The sequence below is a fragment of the Anthonomus grandis genome, chromosome 7 (genome assembly GCF_022605725.1).
Source record: "Anthonomus grandis grandis chromosome 7, icAntGran1.3, whole genome shotgun sequence".
In the NCBI taxonomy this organism is placed as follows: Eukaryota; Metazoa; Arthropoda; class Insecta; order Coleoptera; family Curculionidae; genus Anthonomus; species Anthonomus grandis.
This window is the reverse complement of record NC_065552.1, coordinates 3,490,177-3,503,007: the sequence shown is the minus strand read 5'-3', so window position 1 is coordinate 3,503,007 and position 12,831 is coordinate 3,490,177. Positions and strand designations below refer to the sequence as shown.

At 32.0% G+C, this 12,831-nt stretch overlaps 1 protein-coding gene across 2 annotated transcripts in view; it reads left to right on the top strand.

The window, feature by feature from the left end:
- The first annotated feature begins 839 nt into the window (after positions 1–839).
- LOC126738144 (tyrosine-protein kinase Btk29A) overlaps positions 840–12,831 on the top strand; it is a 70,442-nt gene continuing 58,450 nt past the window's right edge. For both annotated transcript variants that reach the window (XR_007661234.1, XM_050443319.1), the window contains exons 1-3: positions 840–1,163; positions 8,965–9,169; positions 9,283–9,477. Coding sequence is in view for 1 of the 2 variants with exons in the window: in XM_050443319.1 (XP_050299276.1) it covers positions 1,011–1,163; positions 8,965–9,169; positions 9,283–9,477 (553 nt within the window). In the remaining variant the exon portion in view is untranslated. The remainder of the gene's footprint in view (positions 1,164–8,964; positions 9,170–9,282; positions 9,478–12,831) is intronic.

The window sequence follows — 12,831 nt, the reverse complement described above, 5'->3', positions numbered from 1 at the left end:
ATTGAGAAACAGCCGAAATTTTATCTAACAACTTCAGAGTATACTACAGGCAAGAGAACATTAAATGGAGAGTTTATACACACATACATGTGTAAAATATGAAACCATGGACAAGCTCGATACAAAGGTGCATTTCTTGCTAAGTTAATAGGTCTATTTTCTAAATAAAAGCTAAGGTGTTTTCTAGTGTGTATAATCTGAAATAAATCTTTTTATTATTATTACTATTAGTATTATTTGCTATACAAATGCTATATAACCCTTGTGTATGTTACGCCTATGTCTTAATTTAAATCAGGTTTAGTTAAAAAGCAACAGCTGTGTAACGGGTTGCCTAATGACTCACTCTATGAACTAGAATATTATTTTAAATTCAAATCGCGATTAACTGCTGATAACCCATTCGGAATAAATATAAACGCGTTTGATCGCCTTTAAAATAATAAACATAAACAAAAATTCTTTCGACGGCAACTCTAGGTCCTCCAAACCAATCGACAATTTTAAATCGAATTAATCAAAACCCCAAAATGGTCCTTCCGAGAATATAAATAAAATTAAACTGCAACATCGTTGCCAGATTGTATGAAATTCGAATCAAACAAAGACCTCGAAGACTACGTATGGATTAAAATAGTTACATGTTTATAATTTTATAATATAGCGACAATTAGTATGTTTACAACAGCAATAAGATAATATTTTACATTTAAACAATAAATAAAATCTCTTACTGCAAATTTTTTGATATCTCTAAAAAACAAGAAATATGCGTGACAACGGCAACGTGGCGACGCATTCCTAACCTAAACAAAAATGCAACGATCCAGTGAAAGAAAGAAAAGACAGACAACAAAAACTTTTTCTTCGTGTGGTGTCCGTTGATAAAGAACTAAATTTAAATTTAATTATTGTTGTTGTTGTTTATAACGCGATGATACGTCTTGCCGGTATGAATAGTTTATTAATAAACGACGCGTTAACAATGTGAATTTATTGTTTATTTTAAAATGTCGCTAATAGACTCGCGATTCGTAATCAAACAGGGGTACATGGTAAAAAGGTCCCAAAATAAAAAGGCCTACACTCTGGTCAATTATAAAAAACGATGGTTCGTTTTAACTAAACGATTTTTGATTTATTACGACGATGAAAACGAAGCGGTAAGTCATAGTTTAACTTTATTAAAATTATTTTTTAAATGTTTTCAACAAGTTAAAACATGTCATTTGAAGACAACAGTCTGAAGTAAATCAAACTAAATTTGTGTTATATATTTCTTAAGACATTCTTTATGACTCATCTTTATTCTATGTGTACCTGTAGTACCCACATATCTGACCCTTTAATCATTCTTCATTTCTTTGATGCAACTTTCTTATGTAGTCAACAGACAATATCTTATGTATTTATTACAATAGAGGTCAAAATAGACTTACCTAGTAGTAAATAAGTCTTAATTAAAATAATACATGTAAAGATTAATCCAGAATCATCAATAAGAATAAAGTACAAACCTCTACATAAAAAAAGTAATTTAGGTAATTGTTTATTTAGAACAAACCTTTAATACAAAATTTCATAATCAGAAAATATTTATTTATTTATTTAATCAATACATAGGATCAACCCGATTACAAAAAATACAAATATTTCTGAAAAAGAAATAAAAGCTAGACTACCTCCCAAGTAACAATTTAGGTTCTAAAAAAGTTATAGATAACTCCTAGAACCTGTTATACAAGAAAAATTATTGATTATGCCTTTTAGCACAAACAACATTATTTATTGGCCCGCATAACCTCCTGTAGTAAAAAAAGGCCCAGCCTTAAAGAGGTTGTCGTTGCCAATAGGCCCTGGCCCATTTGAAACCAGATCGCATATCACAGAACCTATATAGCTAATAGAAATAACCTTTATTGAACCCGAAGATGCCTAAAAGTAACCTGTGTAGAACCTGAAAGCTTTTACGCCTACCTGTTTACAACCCTTTAGCAAAGTCCTTTTAGACTTTTAGGTGGTTATATAGTTTGGCCTGTTTGCCGGCTTTTGGCATTTCAGATACATATTGAAGTATTAAAATTTTGCCATTTAGTTTTAAATATGGTATTTCAGAGACACCAAAGTATAAAAATCTAACCTTTTAGTTTTAAATATGATACAGCCAGGGTAAAAATAAGACAACGCCAAAATAAAAAGCAATGGCGACATTTTCAGTAAGTATGACTTTATTTTAGAAAAAAATATATTATACTGGAATAGATGACTGATTTTCATTGCGCACACCAGTTTCTTGAAAAAGTTCGGTGCAATTTAACCGTAAAACACGCGCGCCTTTGATATCTTACAAATTAAACATTATTCAGTGCCAATAAAAAAATAAAAAATTTATATATTTTTATTTCTGAGATGCTTTAGTGATAATATGTACCTAAATGCTCCAGTGTCTTTATATATTATCTAAATTGTTTACATATTACATTATTTTTGCCTGTATTTGAATAGCTTATAAAAATGGAAGAATTAAAATTTTTCTTCAAAATGGACGCCTAGCAGGGTATGCTTTTAAGCTGCTATAATAACTTAAGTAAGTATCATAAGCTATGTCGTAGGACAAAAGGCTTAAAAAAATGCCAGTGGGTTTTAAAAAAAGGTAAAACAGGGCTAACTAGCATCTTCCAGGACTTATAGGCCACTTTTAATAACCAATTAGCTGGCAAAGTCTGGGCGAATATCAATAAATGGCTTTTAGGTATTTAGTAGGATCTATTGGCATTATTTATATTGTCAATATTTTATTTGTCATATTTACCTGACCAGTTGTAATTCGTTGGCAATTTCACTTCACTTTTCTTTAAAAATTACCACTTCTTACAATTTTGTGCCAAGACATCCCTGTATTCTAAGAATAAATGACGTAGGATTTAATAGTCGGGACCGTTCGTAAACTGTGTTTTATTGTGACTAGTTGGTTAAACCTTATCCCATAAAGTTATCTTATTATCCATATGACTTTTAGCAAGTCCTTTAGGTGTTCAAAAATGCTATATTTTCCGGAATAGGCCGTATAAAGTGCCAAATAGTTAGGCAATTGATTCAAGACCATATGGTGTTGAATAGGTGATTTTAATGCTAAAATCGTTCTATATTGGAATTTTGATTGCCAAATTAATGCTGAAATATTTGGCATTTCCTCTACCAAAACCTTATTATCTCAAAACCATCAAGCCCTCGTTTATGGCCATAACAACATTATTATTGACACTTGACTAGAACTAATTAGATTTTTAATTTACCTAAGGTTCCTAGTTCCTATTAGGACAAAATTTAACCTAAATAGTTCCATCAAGCAAGCCAATGACTATTGCAGAACCTTGGTGCGGCTAAAAGGCAACTTTAAAAACCAACTACTTGAGAAAATGTTACTTGGGCTAAGCACTAATTATTAATTAACAATAATTATCCGATTTAATCATAATAACAAGGATAATTAAACTGTTTTACAAGTATAGTAATAATAATCTCTCAAAATCTGAACAATTGACAATGCAAAATTAGCTAAGAAAAAACATAATACAGTAAAGCCTCGATAGTCCGGACTAATAAAAACGACGGTGATCCGGATTAACGAAAAATTCGGATTACTGAAACATGATGTCTTTTTACATACATATATGTTTTTTATTAGGGAATATTATATGTATATAACTAAAAAATTGCCTACAAATATGTGATAAACGAGAAAAACATACAAATTAAAAGGATAAACTAAATCACATGTTTGCTATGTAGTAGGTACATAATAAAGCTAATTAAAAAAGTCTGTAATTTTTGCTTGCTTTACTTTTTCTTCGTTTTTGATAAAAGCCATTTCTTTAAGTCTTTGAAGAACAAGAATATCATGCAATGGCACTCGATTTTCTTCAGCCCACTTTAAGCATAAATTGAAGCCCTTCACTGCTTCATCATTTTTAACTCCTTTCTTTCTCCCTTGATTTTCGTCATCATCTTCACATTCTTCGCTGCTGCTATAATGCATTTCTTTGCTTTCTATCTCATCTAATACCAAGTTGTAATCATTCTCAATCCAGTTATTCACTTCATTAGGATTTATCTCATTTTCACTTAGTGTTTGGAGCATAGCCGAAACATCCGTTAAAGCTCGTAGCTTTTCCTGTAATTGCTTTAGCGAAATCAGATCATCGGCTTCATATTCATAAATCATTACCAAAAACTGTTGCTTTTGGAATTACTTTTTTCCAACATTTTTGTAAAACCTCTACAGTAAGTTTTGACCCTGCATTGCTCAGTAAGTATGTTGCAGTTTTGAGATTTAAGGTCTTTAATACCTGGATAACATTTTCTTCATTTTGTGATAAAATGTGAGCCAAAAGGCTCTTACGGTAAAACAATTTAGTCAACCTTATGGCATTTTGATTGATTTGGGTTGCAGCAATGCTGTGCAATTTGGCGGAAGAAAGATTACTCACTTCTCAGTTCTTCTGGCGATCGCGATGGCTTGAGGCATTATCAATGATTAAAAGAGCATGTTCAGTTAGATTTTGGCTTCTTAAATACTCTTTTACTTGCCTAATAAACGAATTATGAAACCACTCTTTAAATATTGCAGATGTCATCCAAGCATTGCAGGAATTTTTATACTCTACGGGTATGGGTTCATTTTTAAATGCTCTAGGATTTTTTGCTTTTTCAATGACGAGAGTTCTCAATTTGTGAGAACCATCTCCATTTACACATGCCAGGAAAGTAACCCGCTCCTTACTTATTTTTCATCCTGGTGCTGTCTTTTCTTGAGAACCAACAATTGTTTTTTCCGGTAACATTTTCCAGTACAACGCTGATTCATCAGCATTGTAAACCTGCGTAGGAATTAAATTCAGATTTTTCATTTTCTGTGCCAACATATTTTTAAAAGACTCAACAGCAGTTTTGTCATTGGATAATTTCTCACCACAAATTTTTAAAGCTCTCAAACCATGTCTTTTTCTGAAATTTGCGATCCAACCTTGACTGGCTGCAAAATTCTCATTTCCATAAACATCGTTGTAGATTTGCTTTGCTTTGGCTGCTAAAATTTCATATGATATGGGAATGTGTCTGGAACGTTGCCTGCAAAACCATTCGAACAATCGCTTTTCCATTCTGGGATATTCAGGTTTTCTTAGTGTTTTCCTAGCTTGTGGTACGCTATCACAACCGCTAATAAAACTAAAAATAAAATACAAAACATTAGTAAAAATAAAACGTCTTTATAAACCTTGGCACATACCTTTTAATGCTCAATTTGTTCTTTTTAATATCCGAAATTGTAGATGTGCCTACATCGTATTCACTAGCTAAGGCTTTTCCACTCACGCCACGTTCTAATCTGTTCAGTATATCAAGCTTTTGATTTAAAGATAATGTTTTATGCTTTCGTCTTGGAGCCATATTCCCCAGAATTGGTGTAGGAAGGCCAGGAAGCAATAAGTGTCGACTGTAATACCTATGTAACGTTAAAAACTAAACTAAACTTCGCAAACTACCAATGCACCAATCAATTTAAACTGGTCAAAGCCTGCAAAACGGCTGAAAACAGCGCGATCCGGATTATCGCGTACAAGCGAATTCGGACTATAACGTACATAATAGCGGCAAAATTCGTGTCCGGACTACTGAAGCATCCGGAGTAACGCATGTCCGGATGCGTATTTACCAACCCTAACCCGCTATTCCGATTATGGCCGAACGAAAAATTTACAAACCATATCCCGACACAGTTCACTCGTACTGCAGGGAGTTAGGATCAGGAGATTAGTCAACTGCGTTGAATTTCCAATCTAATATTATAATGGCCGCTTTCGCAGCACTAATTTAAGAACGTTTAGGAACAAAACAAATTAAAGGCAAAACCACATTGACTGCTGACTGAGAGACAATATAAGGGTATTTTAAATTCGTCCCTCACTAATGGGTTCTCGGTAACCATAGAAGATACGAAGATGGTTAAATTTGGGCAAAGTTGCGCATTTCTGAGTTCAAAAATATGCCTTTGAAAAAATTTAAAACTCCCGATTGGTTCCGAAAATAATCGTGAAAAATCGAAATTTTAAAAATGTATTTTACTTTTTTCTGAGCTTATTATCTATCGGATTTTAAAATAATTTACAGTTTTACATTTTCACTTTTTCCTTGCGTGGTGGCGGAATCTGTTGAAGTATAGTAAAGTGTAAAAATGTTTGTAAGGCTAAAAAACTAGGTCGGTGGTCTACGAGCTCTATCTAGTAATAAAAATAAAAGTGAAACAAATTATTTTATATTTTAATTACACACTTGTTATTTAATTACGCACTTTATATTTTAATTACAAACAAAAACAATAAATTACAATACATTAATTATAACAGACTTAGTAACCATACTAGGTAAAGAATAACAAGCATATAAATATTTAATAACTGAAGATGACATGATAAAAAGTAAACTATAGAAAAAAGTTCATCTTTGTCTCTGATATATGTCTTAGGAGAGCCAGAATCTCGACTTTTTCGGACATATCCCTGTCTCAGTATTTTAATTTCTATTGTGGTTTATTCAATCTCAAAGGGAGCCACTCATTTTATAATAATTCTTCGCTTATTGTTAAACTGCATCCATGATATATGTCTAAAGGGAGCCAAAATCCTGACTTTTGGGGACATACTGTACTTCTCATTAAATCAAATGACATCCTGTATGCAGAAAACTGATATGCACAAAGGGCAATTGTATTGATCTCCCAACTACATGAATTAGATTCTGAAGTGCCTACTGACCCTCTATAGGGTGGAAAAAAAATGCCAACGAGGGTAAAAGTTACAAGGCACCCACGTTGCAAGGCATTAAACGTCTGAAAGGTCCACGCGGTTTTATCGCTCGTCGGTCCTAATTCATCCCCCTACGATAAACAGGGGTGGAACGGCGCATGTTCAGGGTGGGACAATTCAGTCGATTTTTATCCTGGTTGGGGTCATATTATATAGAAAAGCTTTTGAATAATTTTTTTTTAATTCCCGTAGATAAGAAAATGGTCAGTAGAATCAGTTTTGTTGAGTAAAAGTGGGGTGTATTGGGTCAGCAGCTTAACAGGTAGGATTAGAAATTAACAATAGGGATTTCTCATATATTTTCCATATAGGGGTGTGTTTTCCATTAAATATTTTGGCCAAAAGGGTGATGTATAGTGTGATTTAGTATATTCAATGGAGTTATTACACAGTAAGGGTTGCTTGGTGTGAATGAATATATTATTTAGTTATATTCAAGACTCTAGGATGGTTTGATAATAATATCGTTTATTTCCTCAATACAAAGCTCTCTAACTGAAGAAAAAGTCATATTTACAATTCAAAAATGAAAAAATATCAATATACATATATATTATTTAAAGTTCCAATTTACAAATACAACTAATTATCTAGTTCCAGAAAATTGCCTACCAATAGAAACATTTGCTGCCGGAAATTTTAGTAAAAAACTCATAGAGTAGCAGCTTTTCTCGACCAAGGAACTCTTAAGTCTTTTCTTAAAAATAAGTATATTTGTGGCATATATTATGCTCTAAGTGATTATAAATGTTACAAGCATTGTAAATAATATTTTTTTGATAAAATGCTGTTTGGTGAGCATCTGGCAATAAAAGGTCTCACCTAAGAGTATTACATACTGGGACAGATCTATTTTTTGGAAAATTGGTTAACTTTTATATACAGAAATACTTATTTTAAGAATGTAAACTCAAATTAGTGTAAGGATTTCATTCTCTCTAAAGTGCGCCCTGCATAAGTCTCTAAATTTAATATAACTAATGATCCTGATGGCATACTTCTGAATAAGCTAGAGGACTAAGTCTACAGTTCAGAAACCTATATCACATAAAGGAAAGAAAATTAGTATGCCACAATGTTGTGAAAGAAACTTTAATGCATGCAACTAGTTTTTAATTTATTGCAAAGAATATATACTTGAGAATTCCATCGTAGATCATGGTCACAAAAGTTTTTATTTGTCTTGAAACAACTTTTTTGTAAACCCCACCTTTTTAGTGGTTTGACCTGTTGAAGGGACTGCATCATCTAAAGTAGGGAAATTTAATACTATAGGATAACAAATTGCTTATTTGTGATACTTTTTAATGAAAGATTATTAGAAAAAAAAATGGAAAACTTATTCATTCTTGTATCTCCATCTCAGTTGGATAAAAGAATTTCTAGTCTATATATCTCCCTAAAAAATGACCTGAACTGCCTGGAAAACTAAAGCAATTTTACGTTGCATTAAGGGAGATTTTTGTCATTTTGATAAGTAAGATTTGAGTAAGATCTCTATAATAAATAAAATATAATAACTAAAATCAGTTTATTTACAATAATTAAAAAAATAGTACCAAATGAATAATAATTTAAGTTTACCAGTAAATATTACCAACAATAATCACAGAAGTAGTAGTATACTACTTGCACGTGATAACTTATTACACCTTTACATAATAATAACAATAATAAACGTTAATAAAAATAAAGAATAATAATAACAATTGGTTCCCGGACTTAGGTCGTGGCTACAGGTAATTTAGATTTTGACGAGTTCAGTATTATATGTCTTTTTTGGGATTTGGGTCATGTATTATTTATTAAATCTGTCTCTGTCCATCTGATGTATCCAATCTCTAACATACATTTTAAACTTTTCGTTATTTAATTTATCTCTAATATTTCGGGGAACAAAGTTGAAGATTTGTGAGATGTAATGCTTACTGCATCGTTGACCAATAGTTTTTCTACTTTTTAAAGCCTAGAAAGAGGCCATTTTCTAATTTTTATTCCCTAGTATGCCAGCAATTTCCTAATATTTTAAAAGCAATGTTTTCACTTAAAAAAAAACAATTACTCCATGATTTCTTTGACCCAATGGCGTTTTTTTCAGAAACGTAAAGAAAAGGGAAAAATCGAACTCGAACGCGTGCACACCGTCGAGGCCGCCCAACCCATATTCACTAAAGAAGAGGTAGGAGTCGAGGGGGAGTTCTTCCCATTTTTAGTAAGTTACCACAAGGAGGAAGACTACACGTTGTTCCTATTGGCCGTCAGGGACTTGGATCGCATTTATTGGATATTGGCCATCAGAAATGGTAAGAATTGTTTTTTCCGTATACCAGGATTCTGCCCCTTTAAAAAGTTACAGAAGACAGAAAATTACTTTTTTTCTGTTGTGCTAAAAAAAAAATAAAATAAATTGTTCTAGCGTGTGCCCATAATAGAGACGTAAGAAGTTATTTTCATCCGGCCCCCTGGAACGGCAGGAAGTGGCTCTGCTGCAAAAATAGCACGAAATTATCGGAAGGCTGCCGGGAGTGCGATAATTGGGTGCCGAGCCCCCCGGGGAGCCCCTCGAAGGATAGCCTTAAGGAGAATTATAGGGGACAGGATAATATAAACAGTAAGTGACTTTTTTTTAAACTCAAAAATGCTTTATTATCGGATATTTCCCTTATTTACAAAGCTGAGAAAAAAATATCAAAAACAAATAATATAATAATAATTTATTTTTTATACTTCTCTAAAACACAATGTCTGAAAAAAATTTATTTTTTTCAATATTTTCATTGGAAGATCTAAATTATTTCTTACTGACCAATTTTACCTCTCGTCTCAATGTTTTATATTCATCCACAACTGAAGAATTAAAAATAGTTTTATTATATGCATTGATTTGCCTATATGAAGATGATTTTTGTTATGAAATTAGGCCTACAACTCACTCCAGACCAACTGTTGACTTTAGGTATAGGACATGATGCATGAAACACGTAGAATTCCACGCGAAATTCAAAAATGAAATAAAAAAGGTGCTTTCATTTGAAAAAATGAAGTTGATGATCGTAATTTTTTTTTGAGCAACCCTGTATATACAAACTTCACGTACAAAAATGCGCAACTTGAAATAAAAATCGACGGGTCCGAGCGTTTTTTTTTTCAAACACACCCCTGAATTTTAAATGAATTTAGACATAACTCTTGGGATGCATTGTATCTATATTTTCATTTACAAGTGGGATATTGCATTAAATTAAATGATTGATTTCTATATTAGAGTACTAGATCTAACCTTCTCTGCATGTGATTAAAGACTAGGTTATGTTGAACAATATTATGAACATTTATAAAATTTTGTAACAAATCACAATTTGCGCGGGCCTTATTGCCATAAAATGGCAAAATACATTCTTCCAACAACAATAATTCTTCATTTTTTACTTGAAATATCATGAAAATTTTGATAATCATCATAACAAACATTTGGAGGCAAATAAGTAACACATAAATAAAAAACAATCTATTTACTTTTAATAGTAAGCACTCAATATTACCGCTAGCATTAACAGAAACTTCAGGTTCAGTTTTGTATTTGTCTTTTCGGGACACTCTGTAACGAAGTAAAAATATCTTAAGTAAGTACCTAAGTGCGGATTTTACATTACATTTTAACGTTAGGAAAAGTTAAAAGATGAATCGCATCCTCAATAAACATTTTAATAAAATTCCTCAAGCTTATTAAAATGTTTAGTTGCAAATAAGACCCTTGAGGTACTCCTTTGGGAGCGTCGATTGTTTGAACAGTACTGTGTCCCATTTTTTTTTAATTTTCAAATTTTTCCGGCATTTTACGCGATTTCTAGTAATCCAGGAACTTAAAATAAGTTTTTCAGGCATTGGAATGATTTTTTCTTATTTCCAAGCCGTGTTTACTAGGCATTTAAATCACATCAAGTATTACTATCAATACATACTCACATACACTAAGCCTGAAAAGTCATTTTGGAGTAGTAGTTCTCAATGGAACAAAAAGCCTTTACCTGTAAGTACCCTTTAACGTTCTGATTAAGTTGCGTGGGTTTCAATAGACTTACATTAAGCAGTACGGAATTTTTATTGCAGAAATAGTCTGTACTTCTCCCAATTCCTGAGAGCCTACGGAATTATGTTCATGCGATTACGTATTAAATTTGTATGTATATTACTATACAATGAAAATTGAGGGATGTTCTGCTTAATATAGACTGGAGGTGCATAGACAATCAAAGATGGGAGAGTAAGAAGTTTAAACGTTACAAAATATTGCTGACCCAGTTCTGCCAAAATTCTCACACATCTCTGCAATATACATATAAGACTATGTCCTCAATTCAATATTCCGCACATGATAATATGATACGTCTTTGAAAGTTTTTTGCAAATTATGCTCAATCCTATTTATAAAAACGATACTATTAATCTGGAATTTAAATTTTTATGTCTTCAATGATTCGAAATAAATGTTAATTTTGATCCAGAATATTTTCGTGGGGGATTTAATTCATTTTTCTTCAGGCATTTAACATCGTTTTGCATATAATCCAGGGATTTTTGCATTTGCCTTTTAGGCTTTAAAGTTTTCTCATTTCTTTCAATTGCTTGAGATAATTTTTCCCTTAATGTCAATAATTTATAAACAAGAAAAATATTGGTTAATTTTTTAACACAGACCCTCGGACTACAAATAACAAGATTTGGCCACGCTGCTATATCCGCTACTCCGTTCTACTATTTCACTCTAAGGCACTATAATGTAACGCTCTCTTTGTTCGTTGCCTCCTTAGTCCATGTCCATAGGGTCTTACTACTAAAAAAATAATTTCCTAATTTTTCTAGGAATTTCAAGTAAGTTCTAGTTTTTTTTTTCTAGGAAACTGAGTCGTTTTTAATTTTTTTCCATTTCAAGTAATTTTTGACTTATTTCAGGAAGTTATAATTTCAGGACTAAGAATCCTTTTTTCCTATGATAAAACGCCGGAAAAAACACGAAAGAATAAGCAATTTTCATAAAACAGTCGCATTATATAACTTAGACCCTTGGCCAAAAAATAAGAGACGAGGCTTCGCTGTATTAACGCTTTCCTCTCACTCTAACTCACTACGATATAATGTAGTATCTGTTTGTTTTTTCTTCGTTAGTCCAGGCGTATATTGTCGAATTAGTAGGCAAAATATCTACGAGACTACGGGTTTTAGAAGTAACTACATTGAACTAAAAAAAAAAGATGCATTTATTTCCAACAGGTTTGTTACCCAATTACAGGAAAGAATAAAAAAAAATTACCAAAATATGTATAAAAATGAAAAATCAAAATGCTTAACATTCTATGTACTTAAACAGACTATATATACATACTAGAAAGACTCTGCATCACCTATCTACTTTATACTTTCTATAATGGACCTTAAACTGTCAACAAAAATATCGAACCGTTCATGTAAATTATTATTAATATAATTCTGACACATTATATTATTAGGGGATTTAAACAAAATATTAGTCCTAGCGGGATTTACATAAAATAATCTAAAATGCCTAGAGTTTATTCTTGGTACCCGAAAATTTAAACCAGCCAAAAGGGTGGGACAGTCAATCTTGTTATGAATGGTTATATAAGAATTTTATAGAAAGAATTTTTCTTCTTTTTGCTAAGGGTATAATATTACATTTATTAATGTATAATTGACTATCTAAACCTTTGGCTGGAAAAACACCTTCCTCTCTAAACCAGAGATACTTCATAAACTTGCGCTGAATGCGCTCAATATCATCTATTAGATCCGTATTTTATTTTTGAGCGTATGTAAGAGAAGAAAAGTAGTTTTAATATTTTCAAAGTGCCGACAGTTTCGATAAATAAAACCCAACAATTTGGTAGAGCCAGAAACTATTTTTGCTACATGCTTGGCGAAACTTAATTTCGCATCATAAGTAATT